This window comes from Varroa destructor, unplaced genomic scaffold (genome assembly GCF_002443255.2).
Source record: "Varroa destructor unplaced genomic scaffold, Vdes_3.0 BEIS01000002.1, whole genome shotgun sequence".
Classification (NCBI taxonomy): Eukaryota; Metazoa; Arthropoda; class Arachnida; order Mesostigmata; family Varroidae; genus Varroa; species Varroa destructor.
In genome coordinates this window covers 32,979,509-32,999,099 of record NW_019211455.1, presented here as the reverse complement: position 1 = coordinate 32,999,099, position 19,591 = coordinate 32,979,509, and the positions used below count along the sequence as shown (strand labels likewise).

The window sequence follows — 19,591 nt, the reverse complement described above, 5'->3', positions numbered from 1 at the left end:
GCCGACACGGTTTCGGGTAATGTCCATACAGGTATTCCGAAGGGCGCAATCGAGCAAGCAGAAACTCCTCCTCATCCTCGTGAGCCATAAATGTCTGGCAGTATTTCCATAGAATCTGTAGTCGCTTTTGTGACGACTCACTTGTTATAATGCACTCCTCTTATTGCGTAATCGAATTCGATTCCCAGGTATTTCACTATTTTTCTTAGATTTATACCCTGCATTCGAAGAATATGAGAGGTGTGGCATTTTTGTCCATCGGTTAGTATAATCCTTGGCTTCGCAGGGTCCAAAGATAGCTCGTGTTCTTTCATCTTTGTCAAGGTCTCCCTCAGAGTTTGGTTTGCTATTCTTTAGAATCCCTCTACGATCCGGGTTTGAACTGTAACAGCGCAGTCATCTGCATGGACAATGATTTCCTCTTCCAATGGAAAATTACTCAGCCTTTATACCTCATCACGTAGCAGGATCCACAGGAGGGATCCCAGGATAGATCCTTGAAGAGCCCCTACGGTCTTACAAAAAATAATTTCTTCATTGACTACTGATCTGTCTCATAGAAAGTTTGAGACCACAGAGACTAAATGCTGGGAACTTTTCCTTTATTCAAGCATGTGGGTACTATCGGTTATTGCAGGCTATTAAAAGCATTTTTAACATCTAAGAATATCGTAAGAAAAACGTCTCTTACTTTATTCGAGCCTTTTGTTACTTTCTTATCCCTCCTGAGGATCCTACTGATAGCTGTCAGCACCGATCTGTTTCCGGAAGCTATACTAACTCTCAGACAAAAGACCGCTTTCTTCGGCAAAGTTCCTAAACCTTTTCTCTATTTTGGTCTCGATGTCTTTCGTCGGTGCTCCAAATAGGCATATGGATCTGTAGAAACCCTTATCTTCAGGAATAAGCATGACCTCAACTCTCTTTCACGCTGGTAGGAAACGACCTTCGCTGAATATCTGGACTACGACGACAACGTTGGGGAAGTTTTTAGAAAGAGCCCTTGTAATTACGGCTGGGATCTCGCTGGGATCCGACGTTTTACACGTTTTGATACGTTTCCATATCTTCAATACCTGTTCCCTCGTAACGGGTGGGATCTCCTTCTTCGAATCCAAGCATGTAAACTCAGCTCGTTTAAAAAGCTACTGGGATGGGAACAAAGATTTTAGTACCCTCATTGTTCCTTCTTCTTGCAAAATATACTTCTTCGTCCTGCTGGTTCCCTTTCATAAGCTTATAAAAGCGATCCCATGAGTCTTCCTGTATTTTTTTGCAAAAAGTTTCTCCACCTGTTCTTCTTGCTACTCCTGATCTCTGTCTTTAAAGTTGTCTTTAAGGTTGCTTCTTTGCCTATAATTTTCAGTAGCCTCTTGGAGCGCAGCCGATCATCGCCGGCTATGAGTCATTTAAGTATCTCCCTAGCTTGGTTGCATGCGGTTTGACTTAGGGCAATTCTTTATCCCATCAGCATTCTAGTTTCCGTTTTTGACTTATTATGCAAACTTCTACTAGGAATTGCTAAAGATCTTCCCTACTCTGCGGTTCTCTTGCGGGATTCCTGCACCCAGTATTTCATAGATTCTCCTGTACCTCCTCCTCTCAGGTGCGTTAGTGACATACTGTTAGTATTCCTGTTTGTCTGCCTGGAACATACAGAGAACTCTACAGCAGCATTATGATTACCTTAGTAGATACACCTCCTCATGCAATCCCGACACATCGAACCAAGTGACCTGATTGACCGCGCGTATCATAAGATCTACGAAGAACGAATGTGTGTGATCGAGAAGAATCGGTACGCCGCCCGTCTTTAGCGTTTCTAGATTTTGCGTGGCCATAAACTCTAGCAACCGCCGACCTCTTGTCTGTTCTATCTACAAACTCCCCGTGTTCCTGATACTCAGTTAAAGTTCTCAGCTGTGACCACTGAAGTATCTCCTACTCCAGTCATTGACTCCACTACGCCGCATAAACCTATCTTATCTTAACCTATCGCATAAACCTAAGTTAAGACCTAAATAGCGAAAGTTCATGTGAGCTAGGCTGCCGCTCTGTACCTAGGAAAACCTTTCTTTCATCCCATTACTTTTTGTACTGTCTCGTGCTAATTATACATGTCATTTGTCAATTGCTCAGTAAATAATTGAAAAATCAGCTCCTTTTTCTGAGCAAATGCTTTGAATAAATCGCGAGGGTTCTGCCTCTATTACAGTTTTGCTGCATAGTTTGATCATAACTCGTTTGCTCTGAGACCTTTTTCCCATTGTTCCGGATAGGCAAAGAAATTATTATGTCGTTTCCGCTATTTCCTTTTGTTTTTCACGTTCCTTGTTATCTTAAAGTTTATCGGCTTGCCCTTGCATTTCAGCCGACTGGCCTATATTACTTGTTGGTACCGGGACCTTACTAGCAAATGATTTACCAATACTATTTGCCTGCTAGTTTCTTTTGCAATTTTTTCTTTATATTTCGGGCAGTTTATAAAATCTTGCAGGATGATCCGACGCATCAAAACTGTAGCAAGGAGTTTACAAACCTGCAAACCGTTGTAATACGCCCTACTGAGTTACCCCGATGGCATCTTTTCGTTGTCACAGCCTGGTCGAGGCACTCAAGAACCTTGTGCTTTATCTTTCAATATACCAGGCAACACGGACCCGTGACCCATTCAGTCAGTTTATCCTACGCACAATTTTCCTTGTGCTAGGATTTTGTTTGCCGTTCCAGAGTCCGTAAATCGGGCCATAACGTACCAGCAACTGGTGGTGCCCCACACTGGTTTCTTGACAATGAGATTGTTTCTGTTGACGCCATCATCCCCGACAAACTTAGGTAAAGTTTTCGCAGAGGTCCCTTCCACAAGGTTCCTGATTATTAAGCGCTTGTAGAAGATAACGCCGACCGATGCTGATACGCTCCTTATTCCTCAAATGACCATTACAAAAGCTGGACATGCTACCGCGCACGTTTCTTTTACATTGATCGTAATATCACCGTTCCATAGAACCTTAGTTTATACTCATAATTTTATGCTACAGGAAATGCATAGCCCGCTGAAGCTTCTTTAAAATATCTACAAAGGATATGTTTCCGTCAGCATTTCTTGGTACATTAGTATTTGACGTTGTGTTGAAAGCCTCCTTACACTAATTTCGATTTAGCGAATTTCGAGTTTCTCCTCGAAGTTGTATTTGTTTGATTCAGCCCAAACCTACTCTGCATTTATGAGACCCCTGATAACTTTAGGTGAAGCTTAAACAGCTAGCTTTTGCTTTTTCCTGCAAGCATAACTTTGTCCTCTGCCAGTTTTTCTAACGTCACATTTATCATCATCTACCTTGTAATTCCTACACACCTCCCTGATTTTCGGCGCCATCTTTATATCCTTGCCATATAGGCTCTTATGTATATAACTGCATTTGTCGAGTTTCTTAGCTAATTTGACTATTTCTGTAACCAGCTCCAGGGGTACGGAAACAACCTCGTTTTTTCACCCACGGAGTTTCAACCCATATTTCGAAGATCGAACGTCCCAGATAACTCTCCGCCTCTTCTTACCTCCTCCTTCACAGGGACTTCCATATTCGTCCCATATCCGGGGGATTTGAGCCTTCCGGCTGTATTTTTCCTCCATCTAAAGGCCACGAAATTCAGGCAAACATGCTTTCGAGGAACTAATCCGTCCAACGGGATCCGAGTAGCGTTATAGGTACAAGGGTGGTTTAAACTACAAGATTCACACCTGAATTTCGAATAATTGCCCCTTTTTGAAATCATTCTTTGTAAACTAACGCGCTAGGCGTTTGGTATAGCAGCCCGCATGTACGACCAATCCTTAATTAGAATAGGGAAAGCCTTAGGCCCCAAGACGAAAAAAGACCTATTTCAGAACGAGAGCTTTGATTGCCCCAATTCCTCTATGCAGTGTTGGTGGAAGCAAGATTGCAATTGATACATTTGCCCAATCGCACTTCATGTTAGAGTTGACATTTCGCTCCAAAGGCCTGTTTGCTTGCCCCTGCAATAAGCACGACGCAGGAGATGATTAAACTGGCGTAAGAACTAGTGGCAAATCACCAATCCTCGCACTCTGTCTAAATTAAAGCGGCAAGTCGCGATTTTGCCTGTAAAGCATTCAGGCCAAACGACACTAACATACCAAATTTAATGAATTTATCGCAGCCTATGAAAAACCGAAACCAGATCTGGACCGGTGCCTGCTAAAGCTCAAAGCGCCCTATCCCGTAGATTACGGGATCATCGGCGTACATCTTGAAACTAAATGGCAATCTTCTGCAGCATCGAAAGCGACGGCTTGGACTTTTGCGTTGGCAAACACTAATAACACCATGTTTTTAGTCGCTTTATCGAATGGGCGACTACGATATAAATGAACATATGGATGCCCTCCCTGCTTATAACAGACCCTATCTTTGCAAGCAGGATTTGACAAGCAATCACTGTTAACGTTCCTCTTTGCAAATTTCGCTGTTCATTTAGGATTATTCCTAGAACTTATAGGAAAATGGAAAGACGCCTGAAAAGTATGCCTGAGAGTACTTTGTAGCAGCAGCCCTTGTTTACGATCCTCTTCCACAAGCTTGCTTCTCAAACATAGTTTCCGCCTTTCGGGGAACAGCAAGGGGTGTCTCCTGCCTGTCGTCCAGTACCTTCCCGTCAGGTAGACAGACCTCATAAAGGGCAGTCCAGCATAAAGCTAACGCCACTGCTTCTTGGAGGTGTTTAGACTATCTCATTTAGGTCAGTTAATAATTTCTGTATCACATTATTGACTCATAGACGTTCCGGGATTGCCTAAAAGCAATCGGACCAAATGTCGATGCATTGCTTGATAACGTTAAATAAATTAGACTGCTGTTAGTTGTGCTTGGCTAGCCCATTTACATGAAAAAAAGAATCACCATCTGCAGGCTGCATAAACGAATTCAGTCACAGTTATCGACGACTATGGCTATGCTCTACCACCGACTGTTCTATGGTCTTTATGCGATTGTATAACGGGTTTATCTGCATTCGGAGGCAAATCGGCCATTTGTCGGACAGAGAACAGCCGCTATCTGAGCAACTCGAACTTCTAATATCCTTATGTCACCTCTCACATACATTACTATGATTCATTTGTAGGATATGTACTTCAAGAAACATGCGTTCAACAATCTTCCGGACGTTAAACTACGAAATGTCGATTCATTAAAGAAAGATGCATACGAGCTGGAACTTGCTAGTTTGCTTCGTAAAGCCATTCCGGTGGATCACAGCAAATCGCCGTGCGAACCTGATTTCCTACCACCTGCTGGGAATAAACTGGCCAATAGACCAAATAGTCAGCAGACCGCTCAGCCGCAATCGAGACACCTGAGTCAACAGCAGACGAAACAACAAATCAAAGGTGGATTAAATCACGGTCCAGCTAACCCTGATGTAAGTAATAGTATGATAGCATGGAAAACATATAAGATGCGTGAGGAACACGTGTTATATAACGCACGAAGCACATCATGTTATGCACGCTTAGTATTACTATGTTGACGACCTTTAGCCTAAGGCATCCTCAGTGAGTTGTCTATTTAGTAAATCCTAGCTGACTCTATCAACCACTGAAAGGTGAAATAACGCGAGAGCAAAGGGAGATTCAGTGAATGAACAGTTGAACTTTCCCCTCGAACGGGTCATATCCCTGGGTGTAGTACTTAAAGATGAGTGTGCGCTATGCAAGATGAACGAAATCAAAGCCACTTCATGATGGAGATCGTTCCGTGATTTTCCAATTTCTTGCCAGCCATTGTCAGGTTTCTTGTTTTGAAGAGCTTTACTCAACAACGCTTACATTAATCCATGTTCAAACCAAGAGGCTTCTCGTTAGAATGGCTTTAATATGTGACCGTAAAGGGTACTTGGAACGATTTTACCAGTTGCTATGGGCGCAACGTCTAATATACATCGGCCTATACATCGGCCATGATGACAATGGCCATGGTTGCATAATCTTAACTGACAGCCGTTTTGAAATCGATTAGCTAGAATAACTATAACATATTATGGATGTACGTATGTGAGCTCGTTCATAGGATTTTTTTGCCTAAGCAGATCAGCAACATATTTCTCTTTTTGAATATGTTGTTCTCCACTCAACGGATGAACACCAAGATACCCTAACTGGAAACCCAATTTTTCCGCCCAGATTGATCTCGGTATTGTTATTAGATTTACTTTAGATGAGTATTCCAATGTTATCGTTTCGTTCTATTCTAAAAAAACCCAGTCACATACAATGGCCCCCTTAACTACTCGGTTTTACCAAAACGCACATACCGCTGTAAAATTTGACGGCCTCGTTTGATGGGCGACATCGTAATATCGATAGGAAACTCGTAATCGTGTTGCTCTATTTCAATACTTCATGTCTATAAGTACTTCAATCCGTCCCCTGGGCTGGCGATAATATCAGTCGACGGAATCAGAATTGAACGTTTACGCGTAAAATATGCGCGGGACACTAAAAAAGGAAGTGACTGCATTTATTACATGGACCGTTAGGTAGGTAGTGAAATCGAATTTGCACACCACTGTTCCCCCTACGAAAACGTCTAGCTGATTTCACTGAAATTAATAACAACATTGATAAGAATAAGAACTGCACCTAGTTATATAACTGCGGTGATTTACATGTGCAGGCACATATGTTTACGTATCCTCGCATGACGCTGATGGTTTAGCTTTTCTTCATTTTTCTTCATTAATTTTTTGCCTTGTTAGTGTTGCTGCTGCTGATAAGGGTTAACAAATCGGTATATGTATATATGCCTGTCTGCAGAGTTAAAAAAAATCCTATAAAATAACATAGTTTGAAAGGAAGCCGACAACAGAAAATTAACAACAATTTTCCTCTATAGTCAACAACGTTATATAATGGCATCCTTCCATCTCTAATTAAATCCGCTAAATAGTTAGCTAATCAGCCAGTCTATCCAGTCTGCACTGATACTCGTCGTCCTCAGTGCTAGTAGTGATTGTGTCATCATAGTAATGATTCTTTCAGCTTCACGGGGTCGCTGTGGGTTGCGACCTCTGCTAAAGGACTTTCGCTAGAAAGGTCCTCAGCGTCACTCGAAAGTTCCTCTCTGCAGCAATAACAGCGGCATAGGATAGGCAACGCTGCAACAAAATAGAATCGATCATATGGAACCGACCGACCCACGTCCCATTCTGGGCTGTAGCATTTCTGAAACGAGTCAAATCGAGAAATTCTCACTATCGTTTGCCACTTACGACGGGATCAATGCCACGTACCATTGGCAAGAAACACGCATGTGTCTGATGTAGATAAAATGTTTACTATTGTGTTTATTTTTATTAAGCGATACAGAAAGTTCGCCAGAGCATCGTCACTGTTGCCTGCAATGTAAATGATCTCTGTGTTAGGCAGCTTTTTTTTCCAGTAACTGGATCACGATCTTAATGATAGCTGCTCATTTCTATTATCCTACTGTAATGTATAATCACATAATATGGTATGCTATTATATCATAGCTTATTATAGTAACACAGATTGTGCCTTTTTGCTCACTACTATTGTTATGCCCGCTGCACTTGCGTACTCATATTTACTACACATAAACATCGTAATAACAAACTACGGGCTATAACAGCTCATACTCATACATACGTGTCTATTCACGGAAACCATATCAAGCAACAGAGGAGATCGCGTGACATATCACGAAGCGACAGAAGAAAAACGCTCGGGCAACTTACCGAAAACGAATTATTTATAAAATAGGTTTCGTTTCTTCTATCCTGTAATATAAATTGCTTAAGAGCGACCCCGTTTTTGTATATATATATATATATATATATATATGCAGGTAGCGATTGATTAATGCACGATATGAGTGGGTTCCGTTTTGTACTTGACCTAAATTATGACTCAGTTCCGCTGCTCCGGTAGCTCCGATGGCACCTAGTGCATTAGAGGCCGCACCGGTGTTTTTTAATGCGTATAAATTCCACCGCCTTTGTCCACTGATTCATCTAATGGGTTCTATTTCAGGTATATGTTATGTATATACGGCAAGACGACAATTACTCAACGTGGCTGGAAGTGGCTCGCTGTCTGCGGGTCTGGGACCTGGATGGAAGGGGTTTTCACAAGGGCTTGTGGAGACTCTTCCTCAATGGGCACCATCTGCTCGTCGTACAAGTGCCAAGTTCACCTTACTCGTACGTACAAAGACAGCACAAAAAATAGTAGATTAAAGCTTAGCTATTAGCTAGTATTGGGACACCACGTCACGACCGTAGTTTGTAAACTGGTTTCTACAGATCCCAGCTTAACGCGCTGTAGGGTCAAAGGGATTGTACATCGTAGATAGTATCGGCTATTTTTGGTCTGTCTACCTGAAAGTCGGCTAGATTTATGCCCAACTTGCGTTTATGCCCAGGAGCTTACTCACAGAAGGTATTGGAAATATGATTACATAGAGTACATGTTATAAAATCATTCATCGTTATCTGCCTTAATAATTTCAATATACAATATCGAATGAAATGAAACTATAATGATAATGATGATAATAAACGAGACAAATCTGTAGTATTTCGCAAACCCTACGTCTCACTAACCTAGGCAGTGTCCCGGTGGTTTCTAAGTTCTTCTTCGATCGCCAAAATTTACCCGGCCAACTCGACCTATGCTTCGTCGATTTGTCCCTGCGAAAATGCAAACCGTAGTCTCGCACTTCTTGACGACATCTCCTAATACAGGCATCGCGTGCGTCCAAGTTTTGCAATCAGATATCGCAGATCACCAATAGTCTGAACCTTTTCGTGTTAGTTTCAAACTTACGTGAAACTAAACAGCACGTTTAAAATTGTGCTGTAGCACCGCAGGTTGTGGAATTTTCTATTTGTTGTCCTCTTGTCTTGAACTTACTGAAAAACTGGGAACCGTGTCCCAGATGGCATGTTGCCAGCACGCCCGCTTTGGAATAAAGTTGCTCGTCCAATGAGACATTCGTTGCCCACAACGAAATCCATGTGGTACTTTTACGTCGTATGGTACCAAATGCGTCGAATCACTCGATCGATCGAACTGTCGATCGCTATTTTACTGCCATTATCGATTGATTTCTTAGAGTCGCTGCTACCCCGTCGACAGCAGCGCGCGCAGATTTAGTTGAGCCTTCACCTTTTCCTCGTGAAAACAGCGCTCCGAGAGAACATTTATAATTTTAAAGTTTATTTATGTCCAAAATATGTGTTGTACTGCTATTTCAATGTCATCCATTGCATTCACTAAGCCCTTTCTGTTCATGTCTGTTGATGAACGGTCTGTTCCAGTACTTACGTACCCCTCGGTGCCGTTCAAGGCCATTTCCGCTTATGCCAAGAACGGTTGCAAGTGTAGCACTAACTATTTGTTCGTGTAGAAAACTACGTAGATTCGTTCATCGGTTTTCAGTCGACAGGCAGAACCGATTAGACAATCCATTGTTGAAAACAGCGAACTATAGGACACTTAACAAAAAAACCAGTGACAGCAGTAGCAATAATAGCGCTAGTCTTTCGGCGCTTGGCCTTACTATATCACAGATATGAATGCTGCGGCGTTGGGCCAGTGAGTGCTGATTTCTTCCCCAACGCGACGAGTAAGAGAGGTCTCTCTAGTTCGCGTTCTGTTTACAAACAAACGGGTAATAGTATTACTGGCTTGCTAGTGGTAGATAATATCATTATTGGTATAAGAAGTAACGTCACCATCCGACCGGTAGCAATGACGGATACAATTGTTTTGCCGCAGCCGACGGCATCGCCTTGGGCCAAGCAAAAAGGTTGATCGTGCCAATGAAGGTGATGCTGCCATAGTGGTTGTAGTAGACGACCTGAAACTGAACAAAAACCGAACGCCCTCCTACCCCCAGGAGGGTGTGGTGGTGAGACGGACTGGCTGTCAATGGCAGCAGAGTAGCGAATGTCCCGCGAAACACCACTGACGAGCTTAATCGAACATTTTCATATGGCGACGTGAACAGGTAAAATAAGTAGCATGAACATTAGGCCAACAAAGTCAACAGCGGCAGGCCATACCAGATATGGACAAGTTCATAATAATATACCTATAGCTGTAACAGTAACGTACGCAGAAGCAAGCTTTATATATAATTAGACTGCTTAGACAAGCAAACACAAGCAGGTGAATACATCAAAGGGCTAAATATCAAACGACGATTTGGTCGACAACTGGTGAGCGGTGCCCGCTCTATGCCTAATTTGAACGTACGGATGGAACAGTACTTAGCGAAAAGCAGGTTCTGGGTCTGAATTGACAACATCTGCAATATCAGGAATAAAACAAGGTCGGTCTTTGTCGACATGTTACACAAACGGTAGTTGTATTAGCAATACAAATCATCACGAACAGCTATGATTATCCAAAGAACGTGTTAATGGTTTTGCTGAATTTCTCTATATATTGTTCCTGTTAGGGCAACAAAGGCGGCTGCGTAAGCCATGTGACCCGGCAGTATGTTAATGATGAATCTAGGACCCTGATTGAATTCGTCTGCTCGTATTCCCTTAATAGGGAAGGATTCGTGATACAATAGTTGCTACTGCCATAGTTCCTTGGACATTATCCGAAATTAAACTCAAGACAGCCATTCCTGGTTAGTCTCTAATTCGCTCCCTAAAAAGGCCGATGAGCAAATGTTTTAAAGCTATTCAAAGCTTTATATAACTAGCTTTAAGGGATCGGTTTCACTGATATCTGGTTAAATGAGAGCCTAGTTTCGTAAGGTTTTCCGAATCCCACGGAAAGAATACATGTGAGACACGCCGATTGACGTAGATTTAGGGCCGCAGACTTTGAATATGAATAAAGAGGTAAGTGGGTGTGGCGTACGTGCTATCACCGTAACTGCTAGATTTTCCGTGTAATTTTTATGCGTGCTTTCAAGTACGCTGATAATCTCTGTGTTCAGTATTTCGTTTGTTCCCGTCAGCAGCTGCTATCAGAATGTGACAGGCAGAACGAAGCTATAATAATACATCGATACTTCATCCTATTAACCTATCCTTGTACTTCATCCTATTATACTGCAAACGGTGGCTCATAGGATAAACGCACTGATAGCGTAAATATATATTGAGTATATTTTATAGCCGTTACTTTCAGGACACACAGAGGTAAAGAAGACCTTAATTTTAATTTTCGCACGAACTACTTATATAAATTAGTTTATGAAGTTGTTTTATGAAGGTTGAAAATGATCAGAGTCGACTCTTCCGTCTTTCCTTTGGAGATAGTTTTAGCTAACAAATGAAACGTTCATAATGTCTATGTGTAATTATATTTGATGTACCTTTGTTATTGCGCTTCGTAAAAGTAAATTTCGAAAATCTTACAAAGTTTGCTACCTGGCCGTCATTTTAGCGATGATACGAACTATATATAGGAACTTCACTATTTCTGCTTGCTGGCTAACAAATATCGTTATATTGCCCGATTCGAATAAGTTCCAACGTTCGCCAAGCAACGTTCTAAGATATTTTATCAAATAGCAGCTGGTAAAAAGCCATTGCTGTTAGGCTATTGTTAACACAGAGGAAGCTAATGAGCGAAAGTTGACGTTTATAGGTGGGAAACAGACACAATTGTTATTAGAAAAATCAATTTTGATAAAGAGTTATTAGATAATAACGGTATATCAATATGCTTGCCAGTACGTGATAGGAAATGATGCTTATACTTACGTGTCTATTTTTCCTTCAAAACACATCAATTTCGAGCCGCTCGAGCAAAACATTTGGCAGAAGTGTCATTTTTACGCTTGGTTCGTTTAGTCTCCACAAAGAAGCTACGGAAGTCCCCTATCGAAAACACCAATAATAATAATATAATAATATCAAGGCTAGTTGACAGCAAAAAAGTGCCTTCGTGCAGTGTGAGACGGTCCTACTCGTGCTCCTCGTATTATTAGCACTATCATTATGTATTTGGTTATAAGGAGAGCCGGTAAGCAAGCCATGCTTTTAAGTTTAACAACGAATTAAACTTGACACTTTGATAAGCTCGAACTTACCGTGAAGAAAATTAATCGGAATTAAATAGGGCGAGTTGGGTTTTATTGTCTTAATTGTTGTTACGATGTTTTATGGTGATAATTTCAGGTCTTTCATACCAGACTGGGTGACCCCAATCTACATCCCAAAACAGCAGCAGCAGCAGCAGCAGCAACAGCCGCCACAGCAGCAGCAGCAGCAGCAGCAGCAGCAGCAGCAGCAGCAGCAGACCAGTACTGGCCTTAAGGCTAGCTGAACGAGCCTTTCCGTTCCGTCAGGACATATCGAGAACGAGCCCAGCTATTGAACGATCATAATGCCCTTGCGCCTTTATTGGATCAAATCAGGACACTGTCGCCTCCATCGCTTTGTAATCATACAGAATCACCGGAAGACTGACGATGAATATGGGTCGGAAATACAAGCGAAAATGCCAACTTCTTTAAGAAAGTTTTATACAATAATTCGATACATATCAAGTCGTGCACATATCAAAATGAGCCATATATTGTTCGACGTTCCCCGAATGAGTCTGATAGTAAAGAGGTAATGTTACTTGCCACCTTCGCTGGCATCTCTGGGACGAGTTTAATCCTTATGCACTTGACCTATGACGTGGGTCTGCCGTACGGGTAATATATGGAGGGAGCAATCTTAAGATCGCGTTCCTGCTGACATCCCCCCGGATGAAGTTCTTCATGAAAAAGCGCACTTTAAGTCAGTAGTGCTGTCCGCTGGTGTTACCATGCCATCTAAAACAGCCACTAACTAGGAGCACATCCACGAAAGGACGACGAGAGATTCAAAAACTGTGTATTTAATGTATAGAGTTATTATAAATAGTGTGATATTAGTGAAGAATAAAGCCGTTGGGGATATACAATAAAAAATTATCCAAAAATGCCGATCCACGGTTGGTTGGACGGAACGAACCGAAAAGAAATAAAAAGACTGGCGCAATACCAAGTGAGCAAGAAGGAGTTCTTTTTCAAATTTAGTGTAAGTACATAAGGCCTATATGTTTTTAGTATTTCAGATCTTCGCCATATATATAACAACGTAGACTGGATGCACGGTTCTAATAACTAAAATCTAATGAGAAGACAGGATTTTGGTCAGCCAATGTAGTGATCAAAAATAGTTTATCAAACTATTTTTGATCACTGCATTTACGGGACGGCTTGCCCGATTTTCAGTCGCGCTTTGAGCCTTTTTTACTTGAGGGCTGTTGTCACTAGCTAAAAAGCTAACGAAAAGGTAACAAAACATTAATTAAGGCGACGAGGCCTGACGTGCATTTCAGTTATCAGGTTGCTGTGACTAGTATGTTATTTCTGCGACGTCCTTTGATGACCATTCGGCTTTTTTCGCGTTCCTAGTTAGATTTGTTGCGATAAATCCTGACATTGCTTTATAATTCCAATAATTAATAAACAATTTATAAACATTAATATTTTATTAATACATTACAATGCCAATAGTAAGGATAAGGTAGGCAGCAAGCTAGTAGGTTCTAAGGATAAGGTAGGCAGCAAGTTGGTAGTTTCTAAACTGAGATTATCAGCCGGAAATAATGCTTCACGGCGTCAATATCGGGCGTAAATGCTAGAAGAACAACAAACCTAGATCGTCGTAGAACTGATTGTTAAGGCCAACGTCGACGTGCGTTAGGGTTACTAAAAGGGATTATTAAGAAATTGAGAAAACGTACGCAAATTTTCTGTTAGTTACATTTAGGCCGCCGGTTGTTCTTACCGTGTAAGCAAGTCTTCGGAGCTGCCTGCTCCATGCCTACATCAACGATCTGTGTTCCAGAGTAAGTCCTGCTAAACTTTTCTGGTTTTTTCCCCAACAGACCTATGGAACGATACTATTACAATTACATGCAACAATGACAAGCTCGAATTTGGACCAACGACGGGCGCATATTCATGGTTACCGTGGCAAACAGATGCATATAGGCCGCCCGCGGAAGGCCGCCCTAACTGTATTGCTTGTCTCTTCATCAAGAAGCCTGTGTTGATTATTTTTTAAGACAAAATGCTTGCTTCAGTTTGTGATACGCTCAAGTTTTGCGTAGTGTATACTCGCGACTCTCCAAGTAAAATTTCGATATATCAACGCATCATGTTTGTACGGAGGGAGTTTCCGATAGTTCTACTATTAGCCGCCCTTTATGAATGATACTGTCACTGCTAAGTAAAAGTAAAGGAAAAAAAGCGACATTTATTTATCATTCGATGCTTTTATACAAGCCAGCAACAGCTTTTCCTGGACGACCTTTTCGACAGCAGGGCGCCTGTTAACATGAGACCTGTACTGCCACAATAACGCATTGTTGTCTCACCTTGTCACCTATTGTTGTTCCTGCTCCTGAAACCGATTGCGAATGCTTGCTAAAGGGTCAGTTTCGAGTTCAACGGTAAGATGTAGGTGCACGTTCGTTTTGTTCATGCATTTACTAATTGTATATAACGACGGAGCTCGGGTAGGGCAAGACTCAGAAGTGTGCAGTCGGTAACAACATACATTTATTATTACTACGATGTGATCTATAGATGTGCTCTTTTTTATTATTTATTTTCATGTTTATATCAACGAGTGTTTGTGCTTTTGTTTGCGACAAAATCCAGTGTAATGAGGTTCGTTTATTCCAACTGCACTTCATTGCGTCATGTTTTTAGTAGACACAGTATACTTAGAGTTCTGTGACCATGATGATTTTTATTCCTATCATGATCACGTTCACTGTCTTACGCGCATAACTGGGATTTCATATATATATATATATATATATATATTGTTATTATCAATGTTGTTGTTATATGGCCGCCGCTCTCGGATATCGTAGGAATCAACATTGGTCTTGCTGCTGTTAACTATCTATTTTGTTGTTATTCGAAGATACGTTGCCGTACCGCGTACTTGTAAAATCCAACAACAGTTGACCGTCGTATACACAATGAATTTTCCTATTACCTCGCTAAGTTCACCAACCCATTCATTTATTAATCAATTGCAATAAGACGCTGAAACGTCCACCGAACTAAAGTCGAAGCCAGGAGCATCTGAAGAAGAAGTTCGAAAGCTGCAATAATTGCACCGGGAGACATAGTTAGTCCTCTGGGGTAGCTGCGAGAGCTTGTGGAATCGAACTGTTCTGGCGGAGAGGGATCGCCAATATCTATCTATGTCTTTTGCGCTCTAGCAAAAAACCTTCTGCTATTACGCGAGGCGAGACCGGGCAGACCTATGAACGAACGGGTGCCAATCAATGAAATCATATCGTAATATTATCGCTGCTTGGTATTTCGAAAACATACGATCGCTACGGTGCTTGGCAGAAACTCCTACGGACAACGTTTTGTTTTCGACTCGTTTTTACCGGCAAATTTAAAGAAAACGTAGTCGACTGAATTATTTTGACCGAGCCGTCCGGCTCGACTTACCCTAATCACTTGAAGATAGTCTTCCAGTTCAACAAACACTCTTCCTTACATGACCAACAATATAATAACGACCATCATACTGCTAGTTCTAACCGTACACATTGTTGTACAATTTTGAAATGTATATGTTTTTTGCCACCTATCGTCTACTCCACAGATTTCCTACATAACATAATTATTCAGCTAACACTAAGCTGTGAATAAAATCATGACATTTCCCAGTTCAGTCAGTTGAACAGATTTAAATTGATAGCACGAGGACATATCAATGCTCACTTTTTCTAGCCTGTTCCTACTGCTGTCGGTGTTGCGCTGGCGTCTCAAGCGGCTGGGATGGCAGGAGTGACGATGCGGTTTGACGCTTCACGTGAAGCGTCAACTCACGGTGTAATCGATCGATTTCTGCGCGGAGCTTCGCGTTGTCAGCCGTCAATCTTTCGCATTCTGCAGAAAAGCATTCGCGTCAGTACAAAGCTTTTTTGTTGAAAGGAACATATCCACCATCCTTTAGGGCTGTATGGCAGCGTGTTGTGCAAGCAAAATAGACAAACTTACGTGGAGCGTGACAGCGTACGGATCAGAATTTTTTCACGGCGAAAATCGCCCAAAATGCCACTTCGTATTTATTACATGTTTTTTTTATTTTATTCATATTGCGTAGTGAGGCAAGCGAACGATTTTTGTCCGTTATTTAGAGATCCACTTTGTTATTAGAGTACAGGTGGAAGCACAACCAGCATGGACAGGAAACGAATGGAAATGGCTTGGACAATCAGTATTTTCACAAGCGGCTAGGAGATGCGATCTAAAACGGGACTCCATATATAAGAATTGCTGACGGAAGTTTTTTTAGCTCAGGAGACCGACAAGCCATCATTGGGCGAGACGTCTTCGTTAACATACGATTAAGAGTTAAATTAGGTGCAATACTGCTCCATTAAAGGCAGGATCACTACGGTTATCAGATACTTATGGTTTTACACTTTTTGTTTTTTTTTTTTACCTTAACGCTGTATATCTCCAAGACGATAATTTGAAAAGTGATCAAAAAAGATCTGATGTTATGTTTTACATTACGTAAAAAATAGAACATTTTTATTCCAGTATAAACGAGATCTGTCACTAGCGAACCAGTTAATACCACTGTTTTGAACTTCGACCGTGCGGTCCAAGTCAGCCAGGTGTACGGACGTATACAACAGATCAGTTGCAGACGTATCAACTGAGCTGCGAAAATAGATCTGATGAAGATACCAAAATTTTCAATTTCCAACTTACTTACAATAATCCGCTTGACTACGAGCTACCCTCAATTATATGGAAATACTCGACGGCGACGGCCAGCAACGCAGGAGCCGTCCGTCCGTCCGTCCGTCCGTCCCAGCATCTGTCATGCATCGTACTGCTATTTACCATTAAAAAAAAAAATAACGTAAAGCAAGAATTGCACACAGCGGTGGAAAAATTTCGAAAGTCAGCCTAAAAAAATAGATAGCCTATCTTGAGCTTGTCACAACCGTGCGTACCAAGGCCAATTTACAATATAAAGCGCACAAAATAAATTCCGTAAGATCACAGTGGTGCTGAGCACTTCAATCAATGAAGTTTTGCGCCATGTGAAGTGTTCCTATCCGAACGGGCCTAAGTACGCCTTTGTTAAAATCAAGAAAATATATACCTTTATCTGAGGAATAATGAATAAAGCTATTCGTTGTGCTAAAGTTAGTAGTGAGTCGAAGGTGTATTTAAGTTGAGATTTGAAAATACTACCGTCATAGTTTTTGCAGCAGCAGTACGTATTAAGACAGGTTTCGGATTTTTGCACACGTAACCTCAAACTGAATTATGATTGTAATCCTTTTGTCAACTTCCTGCTTGTCTGTGTCACAAAGACCACGAGCACCCCGAAAAAAAAAAAAAAATATATATAATGGCTCAACTTTGTGAAAAGCTCTATTCTTGGTTCTCTTCTTTAGCCAGTTGCTGGAGTGTTTATATTACAGATTGCCCCGTGATATAATATCTAGTCAGGTTCCATCCAGGGTAACGGAGTCCGTCAACTAGATTCAGGAAATGCATATCGTCTAAGATTGACAAAAAAGTGACTTGGATTTTAGTATTGTGAAAACCTTGACCTGTGATGCCACTGGACCTCACACATCAAAGTTCTACACATGGTCGTAGTTAGAACTTTTACTTTTGTTATTATTGTTACCGCGTCTGTCGCTAGCAGTCAAGCGCGATAAAATGAAGTCGTCATTGTGTGGGAAGCAATTGCCTGCCTTAAGCTGCCGCGACCGCCGTCTTCAGTAGAGCGCTCATCCGTGATGCGGTAGTAGTTACGACAAAGACTTCACGCAATGAACTTGTGAATGAGCGTAAGACTAAGTGCTATTGAAGTTCATATTGTCGGCAAATCGTAACAGCTTCAACAGCCGTCGCTGTAATGACACGGTATATGTAGGTATGCGTCAACCTCTGGTTTTCCTTAAATTGCTCATTTAAGATATGTAATCTCCTCCAATATGTCCATAGCAGGCGAAATGAAACTCGACGAAAAGAAGCGACTTATTCATGGATTCGCAAGCTTACAACTTCATTTGTCTGTGCGAACGTTGGCTGATCACTAGTTCAAGCCAAATATAAAACAATACAAACGTATCGACTTCTCGTCTACATAGTTTCTGATGGTAACAATGATGAACGTGCTATTCCTATATTTCTGGCTATAACCATTTGGTGAATCGCAATGCCCGAAACGGGGTTTTTGTACGTACTCAACCAAAATGCAATACCCCCACCGGCATTAGCCGAAACAAAATTAGAATATATTCTTGTGAATAACCGAAAGATATTCCAAATAACCGTAGATCAGATAATACACTACATAGTTCTCCTAGTGTAGATTGCCATAAACTAGACAGACTATGTACATATCGACCAAGTCCATATTGATTTTCGACTACCCTCGCGCCCCCGGCTGCCTTGCATTAGCTGTGACAATGCAAAAGGCATTGAGACTTCTGCTTGAATTGTTGGAACTCCTTTGTATCGAGACACAATGCCACGACGATTATTGGCAGTCACAGAAATGGCCGAAACTTGACGCATGCGCACAGGTTCAGGAGAGGTAGCTCAAGGACGATTATTCTTACACTGTTCCTTGTCATCTTGCGCGGTGTCAGTCGTGAAATGGCAGCTGGTCAACAATGAAACCCCACTGATCCATGGTGCCACCATAACTTGTGCAGCGACAACCCCAGTTAGCAGCACCAACAAAGGCAACTATAGAAACAAAACGATTTGACAATAGTCGTAGAGGTTACGATAACAAAAATAGTTTAAGGTTCACTCTTTTTTGTAGGAGATTACTTCTCAGCATTGCAACTTCACAGTATGGCGGCGAATATGAAGCTAGCGCGCGTTCTAGTCACTAAGGAACAGAGTAAAACCTTACGATCTACTTTTTACTGCATTTGACATAGTTCATGGTAGCCAAGACGGCTGATCGTTAATGCTCCGTTTTCCGCTTGAAGCATTCACTGAACAGACAGACTACTTCTGAGAGCGTATTTTTCTAACGCAAACATTCGATCAAAAGTACATGCGTACGTTACTTTGATTGTCTTTCGGTTACAGATATAGCCAGTTCGACAATCCTGCTGTAGGACTGAACCTCGGTTTAAGGTGAAATTATGATTTGTCCAATCGATTTAATCGCATATGGTCAACTAATGCCGTCGACCAAATTGAGTTAGAACAGGCGGTAGACATTTTGCCTGTTGAATCCAATCCAGTCCAAGTTTGAGTCTGAATGGATACGAACAACCTGCGCTGAAGGATCTTCTCGCGTACGATCCGAATCTGTTATGCAGCGACCGTTTTAATGAAAAAGAATATTGTCAAGAGGTATACAAAAATGCTCTAGCCGCATTTGGTGTAATATAAATAAATTCTAATTGACAATTATCTGTCTTCTAATATTCTTTTGTTTTTATTTCGTTAGATCTTTTCTCGCTCTCAAACCCCATCTGTGAGGTGCCGAAGAGATATCAGCC

The 19,591-nt window shown here is 41.5% G+C and overlaps 2 protein-coding genes across 14 annotated transcripts in view; one reads left to right on the top strand and one right to left on the bottom strand.

Annotated features, from left to right (window-relative positions):
• LOC111244938 (protein O-linked-mannose beta-1,2-N-acetylglucosaminyltransferase 1-like) overlaps window positions 1–13,061 on the top strand; it is a 98,270-nt gene extending 85,209 nt beyond the window's left edge. For 6 of the 7 annotated variants that reach the window (XM_086981300.1, XM_022792548.2, XM_086981298.1 and 3 more), the window contains 3 exons: window positions 5,149–5,445; window positions 8,075–8,244; window positions 12,193–13,061. In XM_086981300.1, coding sequence (XP_086837426.1) covers window positions 5,149–5,445; window positions 8,075–8,244; window positions 12,193–12,340 — 615 coding nt within the window. In that variant the 3' untranslated portion in view covers window positions 12,341–13,061. The remainder of the gene's footprint in view (window positions 1–5,148; window positions 5,446–8,074; window positions 8,245–12,192) is intronic. The other variant, XM_022792549.2, reaches the window with a different exon arrangement.
• Window positions 7,338–19,591, bottom strand: part of LOC111244937 (bridge-like lipid transfer protein family member 3B) — a 50,849-nt gene continuing 38,595 nt past the window's right edge. For 3 of the 7 annotated variants that reach the window (XM_022792545.2, XM_022792541.2, XM_086981294.1), the window contains exon 16: window positions 14,594–15,977. In XM_022792545.2, coding sequence (XP_022648280.1) covers window positions 15,826–15,977 — 152 coding nt within the window. In that variant the 3' untranslated portion in view covers window positions 14,594–15,825. Of the gene's footprint in view, window positions 11,893–13,521; window positions 14,458–14,593; window positions 15,978–19,591 lie in introns of those variants that run through there. The other 4 variants (XR_015322085.1, XM_086981296.1, XM_086981297.1 and 1 more) reach the window with 4 other exon arrangements.